The sequence below is a fragment of the Neolamprologus brichardi genome, chromosome 23 (assembly GCF_056152115.1).
Source record: "Neolamprologus brichardi isolate AB-2024 chromosome 23, ASM5615211v1, whole genome shotgun sequence".
In the NCBI taxonomy this organism is placed as follows: Eukaryota; Metazoa; Chordata; class Actinopteri; order Cichliformes; family Cichlidae; genus Neolamprologus; species Neolamprologus brichardi.
The window spans coordinates 4,770,628-4,795,370 of record NC_142125.1 but is presented as its reverse complement, the minus strand read 5'-3'; the positions used below and the strand labels follow the sequence as shown (position 1 = coordinate 4,795,370).

At 41.3% G+C, this 24,743-nt stretch overlaps 1 protein-coding gene across 10 annotated transcripts in view; it reads right to left on the bottom strand.

Annotated features, from left to right (window-relative positions):
• Nucleotides 1–1,114: 1,114 nt before the first annotated feature.
• elavl4 (ELAV like neuron-specific RNA binding protein 4) overlaps nt 1,115–24,743 on the bottom strand; it is a 76,443-nt gene continuing 52,814 nt past the window's right edge. For 7 of the 10 annotated variants that reach the window (XM_087835796.1, XM_087835804.1, XM_087835801.1 and 4 more), the window contains 3 exons: nt 15,226–15,461; nt 8,515–8,553; nt 1,115–5,719 (listed from right to left, as the gene is read on the bottom strand). In XM_087835796.1, coding sequence (XP_087691922.1) covers nt 5,392–5,719; nt 8,515–8,553; nt 15,226–15,461 — 603 coding nt within the window. In that variant the 3' untranslated portion in view covers nt 1,115–5,391. The remainder of the gene's footprint in view (nt 5,720–8,514; nt 8,554–15,225; nt 15,462–24,743) is intronic. The other 3 variants (XM_087835797.1, XM_087835799.1, XM_087835800.1) reach the window with 3 other exon arrangements.

Genomic DNA, 24,743 nt, shown 5'->3' with positions numbered 1-24,743 from the left:
AGTTGCCTACCAATGGGGTTGAAGATTGAAGCCTGCAACTTTGAGATGTTATAGGTGACCGAGTTGATCATGCAGACATTTGGTCTTAAACGTTGGCCGTGTTTCTATCTTTGGCAAACCATATAGACTTGGTGTAGATTCCCCTGGGTGTGCCTGTGGTATGAAGTCTGGTCAGTATTGTCCTGTTCTAACTGCTTCAGGCAATCGTCACCCTCTTCCTGTTACCGCTTCCTTGGTCTTGTTTCAGGGGCTCATAAGTATTGGGTTTGGAATTGCTGTTTCTGTGATCAGTTACACTACTAGGATTTGTCTCAGTTGTCATAGATCAGTGGTTGTTGATCAACGATATGACAATTTACATATTAATGATCAAGAAACTGAACTCACGTTGTTTGCCAGTGGCGCTAGTTTCAGTCATTGTGTAAAGGTGCTGTTTATAAGGCTGGAGAAACCTGCAGTCAGCAGAGACTAATGAGTGATGAAACATTTCTCCCACTGAACATGCTACGTCCACGTGGACAGAAACTATCTTTTTGGGAGTTACTTATTCAGTTAAAGAAAATGCAAATGGCCTCAAGTTTCCCTGAACCCGAGATAAAAATTAGTTTTCAAGGATAAAGCGCTGTTCAAAGCAGCAAATTGGCACATTTAAAAACCTCACTGTCAGGCTAAGCAATGCAAAGTAGAATTTGCCAAAAGATTTTAAATGTTTGAATAAGAACACTGACTATTAAAATGCATAATAAATGTAGCTCTAACCACAAAAACAAAGGTTGATAAACAGATACAAACAATTGAAACGAGTAAATTATTTTTACATTTAAGATGATATAGGATGATGAACTTCATACACTGTGACAGATGGAGGAGGCCTAGTAAAAAGAGCAACAAAGGACTTTCACGCAGAAGACTGGGGTTTGAGTCCTGCACGAAAGCTAGAGTTGATTTGACCTAGCTGACTTATTACTTTGAATTTTTAACGATTATTTCTAGTTTTTAGTCACAGATGACACTTGGACATCTCATCCTCAAGTTAGACCCTTTCACAGTATTAATCACAAAAGGATTTCCTACCTTGAAGGGATGTGAGGAAAAATGAAACATCAGAGCTCTTAACACCTCATTTTATTGTCCCAACATTCAAAAGTACAAATAATTCAAACACAACAGTTTTATGAAAAAGAAAAAACAAACATTTACAGCAAGATTTTTATTTTGTTTCCAGTTTCAGAAATGACCTAAACTAGCAAGGATAACATGAAGTCATTCATCGCAGTAATTGGATTAATAATAAGAATAAGAATACTAAGAATAATAGCAATAATAATCATAATAATCATCATTGATAATTGTTAAGTAATAACATAAGCAGGAGAGAGTAGAGAGAGCCGCGGTCATGGGGCCCTGTGAACATTTTTTCGTCTTTTTTGTCTTTAAAGATTTCATTTATAGATTTTTCAGATAGTAAACAAACACGTCTCAGGAGGAAAATGAAAACTGACAAGAAGAGCCTAGTTCCTCTGTTCACCTTCCCTCCTCCACTACTGGCTGCGTTGTTCCTACTGGCAGGCTGCCACTATAAGGCGCTACAGGGGATGGTGTGAGCCATAGGGGTTGGGCATAGAGCGAGGTGACGCAGCCCCATGTTTCAAACACCCTGACATGCACACGCATTCGCACACACATTCTGAGCTGTCTCAGTCACTTGCGCGCGCAGGTGCACTCAGGCACACACACATCTGTATATATATGTGCCAAGAAATTAATTAAAAAACAACAAAAAAAACAAAGAGGAAAGCACAGACACTGAACATATGTATATACTGTACATACACACATGGATGTACTCCACACTAACAAACGCATGTGGACAAACACACAACACGCACACAGTTACTTAAAGGAACATGCATACGAACATGCACAAATGCGCGCGCACGCACACACACACGCACACACACGCACGTGCACACAGGGTTTAGGCGGAACACAGGCACGCATCGTAAGAGTTCAAAAGTCATACAGTGTAGGAAATAAGTTCACACATCAGAACATTCTACTGGGGTCGTTGCATAATTCAAGCTCCCGACTGCAGCGGGGAGCATGAAGGGGTCTGGTTGGTTGGTTGGTTTGTTGCTGTCATGACATTTTCGAACATTAAGCAACAGGATGGCAAAGATGACGGTTGGATAATGGTAATGATATTAAATGACCCAGCTTGTCAGATGAGTGAGGTGTGAGAGAGGAGGATGTACTATGCGAGCATGCGTCTGAGTGTTTCAAATGCTCTCCGCACACCTCCTTCATGTTTTCAAGTCTTAACAACAAACAAAAAAAATCCAATTTCTTATATTTATACTTCTGGAACCATTCCCCCTACCTTTCACCTTTCAAAATATATAATATATATCATATTAGAGTATATAAAATATAGAATCGGTACAATCCCTTTTTATACCTCCAGAGTACTTCTTATGTATAGCAACAACTGCTGGAAAGAACAGTTGGTGTGCAATGGTAACAATTTCTCAAAGATTTGTTGGTACGTCATTTGAAAACATGATGAACATTCTTAAAAATAAGTTCTGACTCTTTGACCGATTTAGTCCAGTGCAATGAATGACCCTCGAACAACAATTTTTAATGTCTGTCTGCCCGAGCCTCCGAGAGCTGAATGTCATACAAAATGCTAACCGAAACGGAAAACTATGCTTTCAGACCCACATTTTTGCATAAGGTTTCATCACAAAGCGGTAGTAAGTGGAGGGAGGGTGTGGACGGAGTGGCTTATTAGAACTACACAAACTTATCACAGGTTATATTGAACCAGAACGACTGTTTATAACATTCTATTAAGACTAAACTTTATTGAAAAAGATCTAAAGATTTCATTTTAACAAGACAAGAAAAAAGCAATAGCAAATTGAACTATTAACTAGGTTATGCATAGCGAGTAACTGTTTCTAGTAATAAGGGAAGAGCGTCCCCCGACCCTCCAGACATTTTTTTCAGTTTTCTTGACTTTTAGATTTTTTTTATATTGTAATTTTGATATATTGGTACAAAGCACAAACGTACTAAAAGTTCTCTCAGTGCAGTGGACTACTGGAAGAGCCTCTCCACTAGTCGCTTTGTTCCCTTTTGCTCAGAAACGCCCCCCTCCCTGTACCAGAATCACGCAAATACACAGACAATGAAACAAACAAATAAATACATAAATACACAGATAAATTAATGAATCATAAATATAGAATAAATACAAATAAATAGAAAAATAAATAGTTTCAAAAATAGATAAGGAAACAAACCGTTAAACCAACACGTTTATACTCTAAGCTTTTGTTCGGTTTCTTTTGCCGCGGTAGTTAACTAAAAAGTTAATCCAATTTTTTTTCTCCACAAGCAACATGACAACAATTGAACAGTTTCCTCACAAGTTTTTCTAAGTAACTGAACCACCACTTCATAATAAATTGTCATATGAAAAAGACAAGCTCAAACGAACAAAAGAACAGTGACAACTCAGATAGTACAGTAGATATTGTAAAACAAATGTAGACTATATATATATTTATATATATCATCTATTTGTACACAGCAAATAAAGACACAGTTGTCATAGATCCTTTTTAAGGAAACAAATATCTAGACTAACGGAACTAGCTAATCATCATTAAGTTTTGACAAACGTTTCACGCTCAGCAAGTAACCTAAAAGTCAGCAAACCAACAAAAAAAAAAAAACAACCCCAAAAACAAATAAAAAATTTGTTCAGTGATTCTTACAAGGCCCGATTTAGTCAAATCTGATTATTCAGTAAAGAAATAGTCTCACCAGATTTCTGGGCCAACATTAAACAAATATTAAACAAAGAACAGCAGCTCAATTCAATGCCAACATCAAAGTAGTTTTTTTTCTTTAAACAACACATAGAACAACAAACTTGGATATTTAAGATATGTGAATAATGTAGTATAGCACCTACTGTTGATCGCTAAAAGGAAGTTCTTCTCAAATGTAAGAGCGAAGAAAATGATATAGATAATGTATAGTATGCTTCTAAATGGATAGATGTGTATATATCTATTTACTGAGATCCCATATCGACTGATGACAAAAACAGGAAAACAAGCGGACAAAGGGTCTTCTTGCTTTGGGCTCTGGACTGTGAGGACGGTTAGGCCTCGGAAAGACCCCTCTCCCTTCCCTTTTGGGTATCGCTGAATAATTATGCACTAGTACATGTGTGAAAAATTACCAAAATCACCTGCCTCAGATTGCATCCTTTTTTCACAAAACCTTCCATCTACAAAATCGCTACCAACTTGGATTCCCCAAAAAACAACCTCCGATCCTATAAAGTACCACGGCAGAACGACAAGACAAGGTGGTGCCCCCTCCCACCCGCCCCGGCCCCCCCTAGTTAGCCAGTCAAAATATTTTTCTCTTTTTTTCAAATCCAGATTCTTGTAAAAATTCTTCAATAATTATTATTTTAATTATCATTTATAAAAATAGATCTTTCTATTTATTTTTATCTTTTTCTAAACGTGTTTTTTTTTTTTTCCAAGCAAAGAGATCTTCTCTTTGGCAACAGTGTTATTTTTTTTTTTCTTAAATTACTGAACGTGTCATCAGCAAAGCTAACCCATCCCCTCCCTTGCCCCATCTCCCTGAACCCCAAGTGAGGAAAGACATTATGTTTTGTTTGCGATACAAAACAAAAACAATGTTAGAAATTCATTTTTTTTCTACATCAGAGTTACCGGGATCCCGTGGAATCCCGTTTGTAATCGGTAAGGGGACGCTTTGAAATACACGCTAAAAATGAATGAATGGTTCACCAATTTAAAAAAGAGCCGCCTCCCGTTTACTAGACGGGGAGGTATATAATACTACCGACAGTGGATCCGGATTTACAAAAGAAAAACAAATCCTGAATCAAGACAGAGAAAAGGCTCCAATCGAAAGAGGACGTTCTCTTCTCTGAAATAAGGGGATACAGGGATTTGCTACTGTTTTACACAGAAGAGAAAAAACATTATAACAACCACAAGAAACGGAAAGAATATACAACAAAGAGAAGCCTGCATTATCGCAGGAACTCCCCAAAACTCGTGAACGTTTTCATCATTTCATTTTTGTAATACTTAGGCAACGTTGGCTTATAGGTCCAAAGTTATAATATAAGCCATTTCTAGTTCAATTTGCTTGATGGTTTGTTGGTTGCTTTATGTTCCGGTTGGAGTTTGCTGTGTTGGATGGCTGTAGTAGGGTGGTAGTGGTAGTGACTGAAGGGGCTAAGGGATGGGTGGAGGTGGGGGTAGGGGGGGTTGGGGGCAATTTTGGAGCAGACAAAGTCGCGGGGCAACTGCTTCTACCTGGTAAAGTTCAGGACTTGTGTGTCTTGTTAGTCTTGAAGGAGACTTGCAAGACGCGGTCGCCCAACCTGTAGCCGTTGAGACTGGCGATGGCCATTGCCGCCTCGTCGTAATTTGTCATGGTGACGAAGCCGAAGCCTTTGCACTTGTTGGTGTTGAAGTCACGGATCACCTTGACGTTGTTGACTGCGCCGAACGGCCCAAACAGCTGCCAGAGCACGCTTTCGTCTGAATCTGGGGACAGGTTGTACACAAAGATGCACCAACCGGTGCCCGTGTGCCCGGGGATGTTCATGCCAACCAGGCTGGTCATGCTGTCAATAGTGATAGGTGAAAACCTGAGAGGAGAGGCACAGTTGGGAGGAAGAAGAGAAAACGGCAAGCGTTAGCTGGGCAAGTTGAGGCACACGGAGAAACAGTGTCTGCATCTGCTGTACATGAAATCGCCCTAACCAGTGAAAAACAAAAAGGTCCTGCCATGATCCTCGCCTGAATCGCACGCTACTCTCTACAGCCAAATATTCTGGTCAAGCCACTGATCTCAAAGCCAAACCACACCATATCAGCTAAACATGCAAGTACTCTGTACGAACGTATGTGCAAATATGTCGGGGCAGTCTGCATTCGTTTGCTAAGCTGCCACTAAATCCTCCAAGAACTCTTTGGCTCTGAAAAGTCTCCTGTCTGGAATGATGACGGCGCTGTGTGCGCTACGCTGTATTTCTGCTGAAGGAGATGCAGATGAAGGTTTTCTCTTTGTGCCCCTGAGTGGCTCCTTTAGGTGTTAAATTGCAGGAAGTCGCTGAATTAAACTGTTGCTAGAAATTCATGAAAGATCATGCACCAGCCTGCTAAATCTGTTCTCGTTCGCCTCATAATCTTCTCCTTTTTCTTGTGATGCAAGAGATTTGAATCCTCAGTTGACTTCACTTAATTGCCTTTCCGCTCAAAGGAAAGGAAGAGGAGAAAAAAAATACCCCCACCTTTAAATAAAAGGTAAATGAGATAAAAAGGTTCATTTCTTATGCCACCTCTCTTCAAGAAACGACTATAGGCATTATTGGGAGTGCTTTAATTGAGATTTCCGCTTTGCTGCAGCTGTCTCAGAGATGGCTGCTTTCTTAAGGAAAAGGAGGGAGGGAAGAGGGAGCAAACTAAATGGAAAATGGAAGCACTTTACAGCCCAGTGGCATTAAGGTACAAAGTGTATTCCTCCCCCTTCTCCCCTCCTGCAGAGCGTTCTGATCTGTTCTACTCCAGAGCTCGTGGCACTGATCGATAGCGCTGCTTGCTGCTCGGGGCCCAGAGCCTCCAGTTTCCAGTGACTATATGTGGTCAATCACTACGACCTTCCTGCATGACTTTGGTCATACAGAGTTTGCTTGCGGTTGTTTCGGATGCTAATACTTGCCTCAGGTTAGCAACTGTAAGGAGCTCTTTGCAGCAATTACACTTTTGAGATTTAGATCAAATTAGTGTGTATAATTAAAATGACATGGACTCATAGTTGTAAATCTGCAATATTTTGATCTATTTTTTTTTAAATTACCTACCACCACAAGACTCTTGCAACAAGAAACTAGGTTATAATAGACACCAAATCATGTGGCCTCCCTTTCTTGTTGAGAGGATCCTTTCGGATGAATCTTAAAAGGCCTCACTGTCTGACATGCTCAGCCACACTCAGGCCTCTCTTATGTTTAAAAAAACTTCATGCCAATTGTAAATTTAAGCTGGACAACGTCAGGTTTCTGGCTAAATGAAGGCTAGCTTACACTGGATTTGTGAAGGTGGAAATGAGTGTGCCTGTATGTATGTGTGCGTATGGGTGTAAGCGTGTATGCAAGCATACCCACCAGAGTGGGACCGAGCACCAACCAATGTTACAGACCAGACCACGGGTTGCATAGCAACTGTGTAGCTGACCAGATATCTATTCTGTCCTTTCTAAAGCTAAACCATTTCCAGCTCTTAACACTTTCCTCCTCTTTCCTTTCAAATCACTGAAAAACACTTGCAACTTGATGACATGCTTTGCAATCAGGACCGCTAAATCAGACACCTATTTTCACCTTTTAAAAAAATGATGTAAAGACTCGGATTGAGGGTAAAGTGCTTACTGGAGAGCGTTAAACGTTTGAATGTCATATTGCATCACTATGAGAGTGTTATTCTGCAAAAACATGATCTTGTTTGACAAAATTACAGGTTTTTAGAGGAACTCGCAAAGAGAAAATATCTCTCGAGCTAAACCTTGGGTTCTGTTTGAGTTTCTAAGCTGACTGACTGATGATGCCCCCTGTGCTTGCAACATGCAAGGTGCCACCGTCAGCACATGGATCATCTATCACCACAGTGGCTGCTGCTCTGGGTTATGTAACACCTATGCTGGTGAGAAAGCAAAATGAAACATGGAGGCGAAGGAAAGGAGTTTGAGCAGAGCAGTGCCGAGCAAAGCTGGAACTGTCTGCAGTGAAACAGCATTTCCTGTTTCCAGCAGGGATCCAGGTTCATCTAGCCTTATCAGAAGTCCTAGCTAAACTTTTCTTGAATTCTATTAGCACTACCAAGAATGTGTGCAAAATTTTCATTTTGTCATAGGTTGTATCTGACTCACATAATGTTTGATTCTAACATACATTCACAGTGACAAATTTAAAATTTGACCCTAAAGGGAGATCAAGCTCTAGATTTATGGCGACAAGGCAGGAGAACCTGAATCCAGTAGAAATAAAACCAACACACCTAGAAATGAGAAGTTTTACACCAGAGAACAAAATCTGTTGAAACAACCCAAAACAATCCAAACAACACCAGCACTTTCATAATCAAAACAAAGCAAATTCATCACCACTGAAAACAAGGCTGATTGTTTTTTTTTTGTTTTTTTACACTTTGAGTGGTTGGGAAGGTTTTAAAGCCAACTGAAGCTGACGAGGGGAAAAACATACAAACAAATCAAAGAACCAAGAATGCAGTTGACCTTGAACGAATTTGCAAATGCAAAGTGATTGCAAAAATGCAAGGAAAAAAAATAATACAAAATAAATAATAAAAACAAACAGAAAAAAAGGATATTGAAAAATCACTGAGTCAACATGGACATCTGGCATTGGGTGAAGTTTTTAATTACCTCTTTACGCCATAGGCCATATTAAGCAAATTGTCCAGCCTGTAAAGAGAAGGAGGGTTCTGGGGTTAATGGTGGGCAGATGGTCGACTCACTCAATGGAACTAATGTTAAGTCCCTGCAGGAACTGCATGGCCCTCCTCACTCAAGAACAAACAAACCCATCTATAGTTGGTCCATTACACTGAGGAGCCCCACCAGAAAATGCTATCATCAGTTAATCAGTGAATCTACAGTACAATCAGTATGCTCTGCACTCGCTCAGTCGGCCACTGAGCTTCTTCGTAGGCCTCATCGTAGCCCTGCAATCGGGCACGTTAATATTACTGTAGGTGCGACCATTTAATTCTTACACAGCAGTTGACTGGTCACAGTTCAGGATTACCGTTGCAAACATAACACTAAGGGCAGGCAGTGTGTTAGCACAGCATTGCTCTAGGCCATACTAGTATGATAGCTTAGCCGCAATGCTACACAATTGCAAATCGTAATCTTGCATGTGTGTATACAATTTATGACACCACATCGATGGTTTATTACGATGGAGGTAAATGAGAATTTATTTTCAGGTTCTACGCTCCTTAATTTGTGTTAACTCGATTAAGAGAACACTTGAGATGGCAGGAAATGATCAAGAGTTCTGTCAGTGTAATGGTTTGGCATTTGAACGATGGTGAGCGAGAGAGGTGACGATGATTAGTCGTGTTTCTATGCGATGGGAAAACACAAAAGCACAACTGAATGTTAAACTAGGCGTGAAATTGTGAATGCTGTCTTTGTGGCTGGGGTCAACCTGTTAAGTGCTAACAGGTCGGGTGGAATGGCAGCGTGTTAGTCGGAGGGTGTGCTCTGTCTAAAAGGGTTAGGTTTGGGGAGATGTTCTGCTTTCGTAATAATTTCAGCCTGCGAGCTACAGCCATTGCAGTCATCTGGGGTAAACTACTATTTGTGTGTTGTTTAAGAACCAGGCAGGCTTTGTGTGTGTGTGTGTGTCTGTCTGTGAGCTGGGCTTTGGAAACCTGTGGGCTGTATGAAACGTTGGCCCTCTTGGATGGATGCAGTCTGCTTAGTGACTCAATGACCTTCATTCCTCACTTGGGTCTGGCCTGTCTCATGTCTTATTAACTCCTCTGGCCTAATGGACAGGGGCGACGGCTTATTGAGCAACAGCTGGCCAGCGACGCCTCGTTCCTCTTGAAAACACTACAAACTCTCTGACTTTGACTCGACTGTCAGGGTTGTTTCTCCTTTTCTCTTGCTTCCTTGCAAAAACAGGAACTCACACAGGCACACAATCTTCTATGCGGTGCACATTTTAAAGAACGTTACATTTCAATAATCTAGATTTCAAGGCAACGTTATCACTGCCTTGAAATATAGCCTATATCACACACACACACATCCTGATAATTTAAGCAGTTGTGCAGCCTTGTAGTAAATATCTTGCATATTAATAATAATAATCACAGTACTATTTGTATTAATCAGGTTAAATGAAATTTACTCTGCCTGTTAGAGATAACAGATTAGTAATCTTCTAATCAGGGACAATTTAACAACAGGATGCCAGGTAATTGTAGCTAATTCTCTTATAAATGAAAAACACTGCAGCATTGAACTAACCTGTGTTCAAAAATATTAATTTCACAAATTAATTTCAAGACATAATCTTCTGAGGGAACTGCTCAATTTTGTAAATAAATTGATAATGTGGTGACCTACATTGAAACCCCTCATTGGAGGTAAATTACATAACCTTTTCACTGTTTACATAAACCTTCTGGGTAAATGGTAGACCTGCTTATTGCTTGGCTTCACAGTGTGTCTTCACTGTAGCACTGTTCTCACTTAAAATTACCAAGCAGTACAAAAGCAGCCCTAAAACAAAGAACAAAAGTGGAGAAAAGGATATACGGAATCATTAAAACAGTAATTAGCTCATTACGTGGGGAGGGAACGAGCAGCCTGCTTTGTGGGTAAATGAGTCAATTGGAGAGGATGCTCAGAGGAGAGGCGCTCCAGGCTCGGGAGCATGAAGACATCTGCTGGCCGATGGGCCGTTGGGCCACAACAAAACAACCTGCTGCTAACACACTCTCTCGCTCTCCTTTCTCTCTCAAACATGTACGAATCCACACCGATGCAAGCTCGCCACGCAAACACTCTGCCAGCTTTTCACGCTGCCTCTCCAAGCTGGATGCAAACAATAGGGCTTTTGTGCTGTCTGTCAATGCATGTTAATGGTGGAATGGGCGTTTTTGTCTTTTCCTTTTTGAAACAAAAATCTGTTCAATTAAAATTGGCTCCTGCCCTGGATATAATAAGGCTAATTTGCTAATTAGTACCATTAGTTAACGACAGAGGATCGGAAGCAAGCGGGGATCTAGGGCTTCGCGTATTGTGCTTGAGTCGATTATGTTTGCCGTCTTGGAGAGGGACCGTACGAGCACATTATACATTAGCTTGCGTTACGGCAGGCCCACATGATTTACTCACACAGGACAGATGTAATTATCGCTGCAGCAGGATTGTACTGTGCCAAGACGATTTATTAAAAACTTGGGTCTCCTAAACAACATTCTTACTATCTAAAACAACTTTAGCATCTATGGTGGATTTTATTTCCAGTGCTCGTTGCTAGGTGCGCATAAAATGTGTCTAACTTCAAAAATAGTTGGAAGTAAGCAAAACAAGAGATCGGTTCTGAATAAATGCAGTTTTTCATCCTTAGTCCTTCTTAAATTTAGTTAAAAAAATTGGAAACCACACATATCAACCCCATTTATAACTTTTAAGTGTTAAGGATTTTAGCAAAGGGCTCAGGAGCAGAGAGCAGGAACACAGGGACACGGTGAGGAAGTGTACTGTGGTTGTGAGTTGTGATGAGAAGCGACAGCTCTCCTGCAGAGCCTGTAAATTGGCTTGGCGTATCACAGACACACAGCCACGCTACATCGCTCAGGTGTCACACCAGGGAAGCTGCTCCAGAAGAAAAATACCTTCCAAGCTCTGACTTTGATGGAGAGTAAACAGCACGACCGGCTTAGTGTTATTGAAAGAGAGGAAATTGTGTAAGCACATATTCTGTCTTCAGTTCTAAAACATTCTTGTTGGATCATATGATAGTGTGCTGTTTCTGTTTTCTTATTGGTTACTCAGGTGAAAGGTAACTTGAGCTTAAGGAGCACGCTCAAACTACCTCTAGGTGCCATAATATGATGATGTTTGGGTCTTTAATGACAGCATATGACTGGGTAGGATGCCACGCAGTGTACGAACTACTGTATATTAACTTGGTGTTAAGATTACTGACCTGGGCAAAAACATTTTTTAAAGACATGAAGATAACATTAATTTTGGGAAGCTGAAATGGGGTTAAAATTTAAATCCTTATAATCATTTTGTAATGATTTGTTTTAACTGGCCCTCTGCTGACTGGATTTAAGGCGTCAGTCTCTTGAATAATGTCAGCTTGTAATGCAGTCAGAGACTCATGGAGTATTTATAGTATTTCATGTCTTTCATAGGGGTGATAGCTTTCGGTTCAAAACAGTGGACAACATCGTGCAGAATGAGTGTAAAATTAAAGGACAATACCTAACAGTAAAAATGCATCTTTTTGTTTTGCAAAAATTATGAAAAAAAAAAGATATTCCTAATATGTGTTTTTGCCCAGGCCTGAATACGCCTGGAAGCATTGACACGATGGCAGCATGATGAAATGAGGGGAAACATGTAGTTGTGAATGACAGAACCCCACAGTCTCTTATGAACAGTTCCTCTCTGATCTGGGTGGACCCACGCAGAGCTCTCGCTGACTTACGGACACCTGCACCAGGTGCAAGGCTCACACCTGTCGTTCAGAGGATGCTTTTGCCAAATGACTGTTCACAGGAGAGAAAGTGCAGCATTGTTGTAACACAGACACCGGGGTGACTCATGCTCTCTGAATATAAGTGTTACCATAGATATAGAAACACAGATATTGTGTTTGTGATTTGATGTGTGTCGGGGTAGTTCTCATGCTGGACCAGTCAGGATCTGCTAGTAAACACACGATAGAAATGACTTAATTCTGAACCCGTTTTCATAAAATCTGCTTCGTTAAAGATGTGAGAAATGAAACATGATACTCGATATTGAATCGCATTCAACATGTCCGACTATTACTCAAGCGTGTGTAAAGTAGAAAAGAATGAAGCTTATCAAAGACAGGAAACCTCTGACTCTTTCTCATCTTCTTCTACTTATTCAACTCAGCGTCGCAGGGAGCTAGAGCCAGTCCATCAGCTTAGTTCACTTTTATTTATATAGTGAGAAATCCACAACAACAGTTGCCTCAAAGTGCTTTACATGGTAAAAACCCAGCAATATTCGAAACACCTTGTCTAACCCATGCATGTCTTTAAGGACGCTAAAGGACCTGCAGACAGCATTCAAACTTTATTATTAATCTCTGCCTCTCTTCTACAGTGTGTTTTTTGTCCTGTTTTCCACCCGCCACACCCAACTGGTCATGGAAGATGACCGCCCCTCCCTGAGCCTGGTTGCGTCGGAGGTTACATCCTGTTAAAAGGGAGTTCTTCATTCCCACTGTTGCCAGGTGCTTGCTCAAAGGGGGTCGGCTGATTTTTGGTGCATCCCCAGTAGGGATTTGACCCTCTGGCAACAGTGCTAACCACGGCATCACAATGCTATAGAGCCCAAGTGTTCACAATTCTTTAGCACAGCGGTCCCCAACCTTTTTTGCTCCACGGACCGGTTTATGCCCGACAATATTTTCATGGACCGACCTTTAAGGTGTCGCGGATAAATACAACAAAATAAAACTAGTACCGGTACCGAAAAAAAGAAGATTTATTCATAATACACGTGAAAAGACCAAGGAAAACCGAGTAAACGAGAAAAACGATAACAAAATAACGCTGAAAACCGATAAAAACCCTGAAAACTATACATTTCACACCTGAGCCTCAACTCTCGCGGCCCGGTACCAAACGACTCACGGACCGGTACCGGTCCGAGGCCCGGGGGTTGGGGACCGCTGCTTTAGCATATATGTTACTGCAACAACATGCTCATATTCTATTCTAATTTAAGATGAACAATATCTGCAGTATGGTTTGTTTAATGGTAACTGTCCAGCCTGTGGACATGGAGGAAGTGACTTGATGTACTTATCATGACTTAAGTGTGTAGAACAAAAAAATACCTTTCTACTTCATTAATAAAGCAATTAAAGAAATAAAATTTTAAAAACAGAGCAGTCGGCCTTATAGCACTCGCAAAAGCTGAGCAGACTGATATGAATAAGAGTATCTGGAAAGTTAATTTTTTCTCGCTGCATGGAAATGAAATTCATGCCCTTTCAGACATGTCAAACCACAAACATGACAGCTAAATTTCTAAATGTAGGGTAACACCTGATCCAGAGAGCATGAATTATTACAACACCTGATTGCATTGCAAACAATCATTTTGGCAAAAGGCTGCAGTCCTCGGACACACGGACATATAACGGCTACATAAAGCAATGGCCAATGAGGTATCTAACTTAGTATAATGATGGACACTTGGTGCGTGTTTTCCAAATCAGGCCTGTTGTTTGGAGTAGACATGTTTCCTAAATTAAATGCACCGAGCTTCACGTTGACCAAGAAAAATTTGTATGAAGTTTAAGACTGATAGCTGATCAGTAAACATTAAATCAAATTATTTTAGTTTCTGATTATGCGATAAACAAAGCATGGCTGTTTGTGAAGCTTTCTAGTAAATACTTTACTCGTTTTCCTTAATTTCTACATAAGCAGATGACATTCAACTTGAGATTCCCAACCTTGTGAGCAGATGGCCCAATCATATTGTTGATTATCTTATGTCTACACTTTGTTTTCAATTTGCTACTTTAAAACATGAAAAAGAGCCCGGAAGGAGGAGGTGCCACTGGTTCTAAGAAGTATGTTTCAGTCTCTGAAATCCTGTTATTTTATTACTTTTAATGCATTTTTTTGGTCAAATTAGATACAAAAGACTCTGCAACAATATCACAATGCTGTTCTGTTATAGCTATCACTTTAAATGAGCTTTCTTTCTAAGAAATTGTGCTTTTCATCACTTTATAGCAGATGCCCGCTGTCTCAGGCTTCCAATTGTTTCAAAAATTTACCTGAAGTTTAACTGAAAGTGAATTAATTTGAGTTCATACAAGTTCATACTTGCGTTCTTATGTGGACACATTTGGATCCTTTTGGATTTTCATTAAAAAGGTCTGTTGCTCTTTTGTACTTTGGAGCATCTTGCGTCCGTCCTTAATAGTGCTCCAACAGTGACTCATGTAACATAATTAAATAGACTGGGAAATGGTCTGAGAAAGACTTTTACTTTTGGAACCAGGCGCACCCCAAATGGCTCATCACGCGATGTCTCTGACAAAAAAATCAGGCTGCTCGTACTGGCTGTTCAAGGACAACCTACTGTCTGCAAGGCTGCTTTCAAAATTACTGAACAGTGGACCAGCCACTCCACTTCAACTGGAAATTTCCTGGGCTCGTCAAATTTATAGTAAAGATTTAATACTGGGTCAGCGCCAAAGGTTTGGAAACTCTGCATTAGACACATCACATATTGAGATATAAGTAACGATTGTGTCTAAACTGCCTAAAAGCCTCCCCCTCCCCACCTTCTCCTCTGTCGTCCTCCTGCCCCTGTACTCACCTGAACCTCTGAGCCTGGTGGTGAAGGGGGCCAGGGTATCGGCGATTAGGTGACTGGTAGAGTTGTGACAGAAGAGCTTGGCTGGTCTTCTGGCTGGGGTTGTTGGCGAATTTGACCGTTATAGGCTCGGCAGCGCCCGATGGCTTCTGGCCATTCAGGCCCTTGATGGCCTCCTCAGCCTCTATCCTCTTATCAAAGCGGATAAAGCCAACACCTCTGGAGCCACCTGCGGGGCCAGCAGATCAGAAACAAACAGGGGCCCCTTTTACTTTACAGGTATCAGACAAAGGTCTATATATTTAAAAGATGTCTGTGCTGCTGAGTAGCACTCTTACTTTTGCACATGATAATTACTCCTATTTAAAGATCCCACACAAATAAACAATGACATCATGCTCCACAGTGTAAAAGAGGCAAAAAAAGTAATAAATTGTAAAGTATTTTTAATGCAAATGGCTTTGTACTCTAACAGTAACACAAATACAGGCATACCCACACATACACACCAGCTACACACACTGTGGCACTGACCCCGAGTGTGTTTAAGGCCACAAAGTCAAGTCTTTTCTTACGCGCATTCCAGTCGCAGTCACCCCTGCACGCCCTCCTCATGCATCGCTCTCCGTGACATTTGAGCAGTTTCCGTGGCGATATTTTTGACTGCCACCTGAGAGGAACATTTAGGGAAGCTCCCCTGGTGGGTCCTTTACTGGTGCATTGTGCGTATTAAGAAGTGTGCATCTCTATACGTGTGCACGTACATGCGTATATGTGTACATATGTGTATCTATTAACGGATGCTGTGCCTTGTTTTAATGAGGCTGCCTGCATGGCCCAGAGGACGCTCGCGCAGTGACAGCAGCACTCTGCCGAAGAGACTATTTACATAATACTGTGTGCACACAGGCATGTCTATGTGACTGAGGCTGAATAAAAGAGAGGAAGTAAGGAAGAGGGGAATGTTGTGTATGAGCATCATTGTGTGCAGTCTCTCTCACACACTTAAAAGGCACTCCTTATTGTTATTCCACATTTTGTTCATGCCAGCCCGCTACTTCCTGTTGGCTCGTCTCATGGTACTCGCTCCCCTGAATTCTCCTTCTGTTAAGCACCTTGACCATCTCGCTCCTTTTGTTCTTTTCTTTTCTCCAAAGACGAGCACCAGAAGGTTATTTACTTTCCAGCCAAGCAGAAAGATAAAAATGCTTTACGAAAGCAAACCATTCATTAAAAATTACTCATCTTCTAATAAGGTGAAATCCAGTTTAAACATTTAAACCAATACATAAATGTGACTTTACTCTGGATTTACAGCATTGTGCTTTTCCCTCTCTCTCTTTCTCTGTTTTTATTTTTCTTCAGGTAACTGATTTGCATATTCTCTGCAATTTTCTTACCTCTTTCAAATACCGTGCTGGAAGTATTTTCTTAACTGTCACCACAACAAAAGGAGCTCAATTACTGCAAACTGTGGTGATCAGTGTCCTTTTGCAGCAGCAGAAACATGATTTGTGAAAGAATGGCAATATAAAAATAATTTTCAAAACTAATTTGCTCTCTGTAGTCTAACATAATTTGTTTACTTTTTCTGAAAAGTTTTTTTTTAACTACATAAGCAACAACTTTCTGACTTTGGAACTTATACACAAAGAAACCTCTTAAAAAGCCCTGCGAGGCTCAGATTTGAACCACAGCATTTTCTTTATGTCTGGTGGTTGAACTCATTAACTCTTACTTCATAAAAATGTTTTTTTTTATTCTCATTTTTTAACCTCCCTCTCCCCAGACAGCCTTTCACAAATTCTCTTCCCTTATTTCCATTTGAGCCAACTCTGTACCTGCATATTTTAATTAGCTTGATAGAAGCAGGAAAACGAGCAATTCTAATGGGATGTACATAGTGTAAACAACAGCCTCTGCTGTTCCTACAGCTTTCTTTGCATATTACAGTTGTTTTCATCCATATGTTGTGTGAAAAGTGGGGAACAGTGCGTTTGTTTCTGAGGTATAGTAAATAACAGTTTTTCGCTAATGGGCGCTGGGCATTTAAATATCCCCAGTGCCTTAGTTTACTTTGATAACTGCAATAACCCTACTTTTCTATAAGGCGCTTGGCAACTCCGAGAGCCTTGCTCAAGGGCACCTCAGCGGTAGTTAAGAAAGACGAGAGCACTGCTCATTCACTTCCTCCACTGAGATGAGTGCAGAAGAGAGGACTCTATTCGTCCTTTAATCCTCACACTTGTTTGGCCTTGAGCTCCTTCTAAGCCGGTTCTTGCTGGAGGGCCTCCAGACAAACGCTTGGCATACAGATGAAGGCCCGACACAAACACACAAACACCCATTCACGTGTGCACGCGCATACTTATGTGATGACTTGAAGAGGTGCTATTAAGAATGAAGTGCGGAAAGAGGACTGGAGGTGTCCATGACCATTTTCGATGGAGCGTGACCAAACCGCAGTGTTTATACGAGAGCGAGACAGAGAAAAGATTTGTGTGTGTGTGTGTATTCTGTTTGTTTTATGTATGCACCAGCTCCTCTTGTCCTTGAGGTTGCACAGTAGCATTGTAAGTAGGTGAGAAAAGTCGGTTGGCAGGAAACCTCATCACCCATAATTTTACTGAGCAGAATGTGTGCACATGCTGTACTTGTGCCTGTTGGCTCTGTTCAGTCAAGAATGCTCACAGATCATGTAACAAAAAAGAACGAATGGGTTTCGCGACATTCACAGCAAAATTATTGACAAGCCTTAAAATTTAGAGTTCTCATAATTCCTCAGTGCGTCTAATAGCGAAAGTACTGCCGTGTCACGAAGTTCACCCAACATCCCATTGGGGTGTCAATATGTGAAATGCGTTCTGAATCCAATTACTGTTGCAGTGAGACAGCCTTCACTTCAACATCTGTTAGATCTCCACCGCCTTCTGAAATGATAAAGATTACATTTCTCTGATTTCCTTACTTCAGAAAATTTAATTAAAAATACCCAAAGTCTCTCGTAGCTTTCAACCTTCCCACCCCGACTGCGACACAGAGCCCCAAGCCCATTTCTTCCAGGGTTTGCATCACAAATATATAATAAATCACTGAGCATTTTCCTAAAACCGCAGAGCTCTGCAGTTTTTAGAAAGTGTTACTCAGCGAGGACTAAAAGATTGTAATTGTTGGGGATTATATTCAGCAATTGATTAATACATGCTGGAAAGCTAGTTAGTACTTACTGCAGCAGTATGGCACATTTAGGATTTGGTCAAAATAAAATACAATGCCCGTGTTTATCATAGGAAAGAAAGACGATCCAATCGAATAGCACGGATCGTTAAAATGTTAACTTTTGTAGAGAACACTGGCGAACAAGCTACAGATAACACGTAGCAGCATTGCTTCTTTACCGGTTTTGCTCCTTGGTGAAAATTGGTAGAATATAACGAGCCTTGAAAAACAATGCAGGTATTTTTAAGAAAGATAAAAACAGCTTCTTAAATCCATGCACCTGTTCTGTTTTTACCACTCTGTCATGCCATATTAATGTAATAAACCTTGAGAAAGGTTTATTTGTCTCCGGTTAAACACAGTAACAAAAACAAACTCGCAATCTATGAAGCAAGCTGCCAGTCTACGAAGTCCAACCTAATGACTGTCCTTTCAACCAGCCCCAGAAGCCTAGGCCTACTTATCACCCACCAGCCAGCCATACAGGCAACATTAGAGCACAATGTACTTACTAAGGTATACCAATCGGTCTTTCTCACTCTCTCTCACCTCTTACTTTCTTTTTTTTGCTCTCCCTCTCCTCCACAGTAATCAACAGAGGCTTATGTAACTCTCTCTACCTGTGCTTATCTCTCTCTAACACACACCGACAGGCACATTGGCTGCCTTACTAATAACACGCTGCCTCAGTCCGGGGAGGGGGAAACAGAAGGAGTGAGGATGGGGGATGAGAAGCGAGCACTTGGGGTGGGGATGGGCAAGACTGGAATGAAAAGGAGAAAGGGAAAGAGGGGGGGGGATGAGAAGTAAGGAAGGAAAGGACAAAAGGAGAAAAGGTAATAGAGGAGAATGTTAGGAGGTGACAGTAAAAGGATGATGATGAAAGGAAACAGTGCTATTCTTGCTTGCTCCTTCCCAAACAAAGCCGCTCTTTCTTTAAAACCCACTATCATTTCCCCAAACACTGACTGACTGACAGAGAGAAATGACTGCTCCTCTGAGGGACCAGAAAAAAGTGAGGTGAGAAACCTGGCTGCTGGATAATGAAACACACACACACATACAGAATTTCTCTCTCTTTCTTTAGCTCTCTGTCTCTCACACACATCCATCTAGCACAATGTATTCTTGCAAGCAGGCCCACTCTGGCAGATGCATGCACCAGTGCTCGCATGCATACGCAAAATCTTGTTGTTTTCCGGTGTTCTGTTTTCCCATCTCCCCTCCTTTTATTTTTATTTGACGTACAATTGTGTGCCAAGAGTATCAAATTATTAGACTTGCCTTTCCAAGAGATTTTTAATATGGCAGCGACAGAAAGAAACTTCCTACTGGCTTCTAATTAGAGGCAGGGAAAAAAAATGCAATGTCCTTGTTTTAAGTAGCATTAGTTTGCCTGGGTACAGATGGCATTTAAAAAAGCAGCGAGAAGAGAGGCTCGGAGACTTTGAAGAGTGGAGGTGCCCTGTGCTTTGGCCTCTGTCAGAGCAGAGCTCCAACCATCTGTCTGGTGTGTGCGTACGCATGTATTGATGTGCATATCTATATGTGGTTTTGTGTGCGCGCGTGTCGACTATCACAGAGATGGAACGCACTCGAAAGATTACAGGAAAAACAAACTCGAGGCAGAGAGATGTGAGATGATAGCGTGAGTCAAGGCTGCAGTCATCCCATCTACAGGAAGCAGCTCTCTGCTCATATCACCTTGACCGTTCTGTTCTCTGCTATTGGACAGACAGAGAACAGGGAATCAGTGTGGTGTCAGTCTGTAGAGGAACATTCATTATTCAAGTCAGTAGAGGAGAGAACATACTAACTGTGCAGAGAAAGGGCAGTTCCTTTGAGGGAAAAAAGGTATTGTTGTAATGCACAAGTACTATATTTACTTGTGCATTACAACAGGTATGAGAAGAACGGATAAAAAATGGGAACTAAGCAGTCGTCCTCCTCGCAAATAAGGCACTGACTGGAAAGACGAGCAAAGCTGAAGTTTAGGCTGTAACTACAAACTACAGAATGACGCTGAAGACCACAAATTAATATTTACATTTAAGTTCAATCTAACTGCAGAGATGACGCCAGTGTAAAGCAAGTTTGTACTCTACTTGATGGCTTTTATCACTCCCCACATCGACAACAGCTCTAAAAGCTTTTCTCCAGTTGACTAAATGCTTACAGCGATCTAATGGCAGCAGGGGAAATATATTATGTGTTCGGTCTGCAGCTTCTAAATAGAAATGGGCTGCGCTAAAGCGTTTTAAGCATATGCACCGCGAGTGCTGTGTTTATATCACGAGCGACCAACTCCAGGCTGCTGCAGAGTAATTCCACGTATCACGTCTATGCGTCTGAAAACATAAAAACGTTCGGTTATGACCTTCTGGGAGCGCATTTTCAAAACGGTTGAGCCCGTCTGATCACAAATTGCGAGACAATAAAAATTAAATCTTTCTTGTTTCTCTTGTTGTTGTTGTTTTTCTCTCTTTTTCTGATCTAAAAATGTCACCTTACAGGGGGCAACAACTGCACTCTTTCTGGCTTCCTTTCCAAAGTCACCGGCAAAAAGGGTGTTTCAGGTAAAACTAAAATAGCTCTGATTAAAATATAATTTTGGCTAAACAGGTCCTGTTCTGTGCAGCATTATGCACACTGAACGTGGTCAGACTTTTAATACCTCCATAAACCTCATTTCAACTCTAGCATTGCATATTTGCGATGCTGCCTGTCGAAAAAAGCTTTTATACATTCTCAGTTTAATGCTTCTTTTTGCTGCCTATCATGCAACTTTCACTAAATATTACATATAATTTCATCGTGCGTGCAAGATGCACCTATTAGTATCACAGGCAATCCCCATCACGAGTTATATGACAGAATTAATGCTTGCTACTTGTTACCATGGGAATCTTTTCTCCATTACCTCCTTCCATCCCACACAAAGGGAAATGTGGCATCAGCCTTTTTACAGTCGGTCCTTACACACAATGAGCAGCAATTTAGTTTCACATTTCACATTTGAAAAAGCTGTGCCTCCGGATCAATTGTATTTGCAGTAATTGATCAGGGAAGCATTGACCTCTGTGTGCATATGAGATGAAGACCTAGGAATAGCCAGCTATTGAACCAAAGAGCTCTCCGATATTGCATGTGTTTCAGATTGGTGTGTTTGAGGCTAGCTCAAATCAGCTGTCAGAACATAAAATCACGGCCTGACCGCCTTCCCCGAAGGTTAGACAGAAAGGCGGGAGGGGGAATCTGGCGCTATGCGCGCTGATAAAGAGACAATATGCTTATCCATTCAGAAGAAATCAATAGACAGAGGAAGGGGGGATGGCGAGGGAGAGATGGAGAGATATCCTTGTCGAGTCAATGTTGCGTTCGCGCCCTGAGTCTTTGAAGCAATTTGCCAGTTTTGGTGAATTTTGCTTCAGCCATCTCTGTCCACGAATGATGCTAACAGTGATAAAGTTCCTTCGTGTCTTCAAGAACAGAAGAGTGACTGCAGGGTGCATCCTGTTGATGAGGAGGGTCATTTACAGAACAGACTTCATGTTCCCAATTTAGCTGAGCAGGAGCTGGAGATCATCAGCCCATCTGCCGATGGTCACTGCAGAACATTCGTTACTTCAGCAGCTCTATGCAGCATCTCTCTGATTTGCTCCTGTATAAAGCCTATGCAGTTTACATCAGCAGGGTAAGGGCGTGTTTCAAATCCATCCCTTGTTTAGCAGAAAGAGTGAATCACTGAGTGAATTAAATTTTAGAAAAACGCTGATGATTCACTGTCGACCTGCACCGAGACTTCAAGGTGCTGCGCTGTAACGACGCTCTATCAATATGCCCCTGAAGCCAGGAAGGCTAAAGTTTTGAGGACTTTTTTTGAGGTGTCACCGTGACACAACCGACATCAATACATCCTGCGGCTGGCTAACAGGACAGCGATCCGCTCATTGAACCAAAAAGCAGTCTGGCACCAGGCACAAATCTCTATCCCTCTCGCTCCTTCGCTGCCTTTCTGAGTCTCTCCTCTTTCTTGTTCTGTACTTACATTTTGGCAGTCACAGGAGAGTTTTAATTTGCAGCCCATTTCTCTCTTTAATGGCAGTGAGTGTGTGGGTGGGTGTATGCGTATGCCTGTACAGTAACAGAGAGAAGAAAAAGATGAGTCAATGATGCCAGCATACTAGTCTCAGGGCCCTTCTAAAGTCCTCCATGTTTTTAATCACCAGCAACTCTAACATCTAATTAATCATTAACATTTCTCCTGCTGATCCTTAACCCTCTGGGGCCACCTTGAAGAACATCTCTCTCACACATAATCTTTGTGTCTGTGTGTGCAAATATAGTACGTGTCTATTTCAATTGTGAGGCAGGTGGCCAGGGCAGTAGTTAGGATAGCAATTATTGTAAGTGAGGGTGATCACAGACTAAAAAACCCCACCTCCTGCTCTCTGAGTGTGCTGACCAATATAACTTTTACACGAGTGCATGTGAGGATTGTTTTCCCAGTCTTCATTTACTGTACTGTATTCATCTTGTACGCGATGCGGATAAGCATAGCTTGTTTGCCTTAAATTGTCCGATTAGCTCTGATATTCTTTTCGAAACGAGTGATGTCAGCGTCGCCTTCTGTCAAACGCAACAGCCAGTTTTCCAGGCATCATTAAAAAAAGATTCAGTCTGGGGTCTAATTAGATTTTTTCATCCAAAGTGTGAAAAAAGGGACTGTGTGCAGGAGAGAGGATATTCCTCAAACTATTGTACTGAACAAACATGCAAAAAAAGAGCGAACTTTACAGGACATAATAAAACATCGAGTTCTCATCAGGACTTAGAGACTTAGGCTAATACAACCTCAGGTGAACAAAAACACATGACATATTACACCGTGTCATTAATTGCTGAACAAAAATGCAGAAGAAGTACGCAGCATGGTTCAAGTTTTATAATCCTTCTCTGTATGACGTTGTCAGTCTCTCACGTTGTTGTGGAGAACTTATTTGCAGGCATTTGTTCATGCACAGCTCTCTTAAAGTCCCGCCACAGCATTTCAATCAGGCTGGGACCTAGTGCAGGTCTCACTAGGTGATCGTGCATCACAGCGCCACTGGCACACCTTGATTCTTTTTTCTGGTGCAGATTTGCATTTGTTTTGGGGATCACTGCCCTGTTGCATTACTCAATTTTGGCTGAGCTTTAGCTGTTAGAATGATGGCCTCACATTTGACTCTAGAATACTTTGTATACAGAGGAATACACAGTCAGCGACTGCAAAACAAGCCCAAATCATTCCCCCTTTGAGCTAATTATTAAGGCCAAACATCTCCATGTTGCTCTTGTCTGTCTGAAGCCCATTGTTCCAGTCTTTAGAGAGGAGATGCCCATACAACCCATACTTGTCCAGTCTTTTCAAACTTCACTGCCATGGACATTGAACATTTAACATGCTAACTCAGGTCTGTAAAGTCTGAGATGTGGCTCTTGGGTTTGTGCAGAGCATTGCATGCCCTGACCTTGGTGTGAATTTGCTGGAACATCCACACCCGACCAGATCGGCAACTGTTTTGAATGTTTTCCACTTATGAATAATCATTCTCACTTTATAATGATGAACTTTGGCTGGTTTGACTTTGGTTTTGGAAACGCTCTAACAACCCTTTGCAGATGGTCAGCAACAATTGCTTCTCTAAGATCATTGCTAATGTGTTTCCTTCTTGGCATCCTTCTCCAGACCAGCAAACTGCCCAAACTGCTGCTTTTATAGAGGTGCTCACACTTGCTGAAGATAGATTAATCAAGTGCATTTGATTAGCAGCACCTGTCTGGTGTGGACTTAGTTTTTCACTCTGCTATAGTCTTTGTTAACTAAATGGATGACTAAATGTAATATCCCATATTTTGTTGTTAATCTGATGTTGTATTTATCTTATTTTAGGTACAGCTAATGACTGCAAGGTCAAACCTTAGATTTTAAAGAGGCTGTATTTTCTTTTTTGACTGTTGCAGCATTACATTTGAACATGCCAAGCGGTCAACTTTTAAACTGATCCTGTGCTAGACAAGAGTGATTACAATAATGAATTTAGCCTCTTGTGAACCTAGCCTTCAGCGAATGCACTGAGAGTTGTTTTAACGATGGCATGTGTCCTGAGCAAACACACATTTGGCTGTTACTAAGCAGATGTCGCCTTGCTGTGCAGCCGTGTGGTGTTTTACAGGCTTTAAGCTGGACGGTGGTGTGACAGGTCTGTTAGTTAAGAGATGGCCAAGAAATTTGCGCCATCATCTAAGTGTTTATGGAT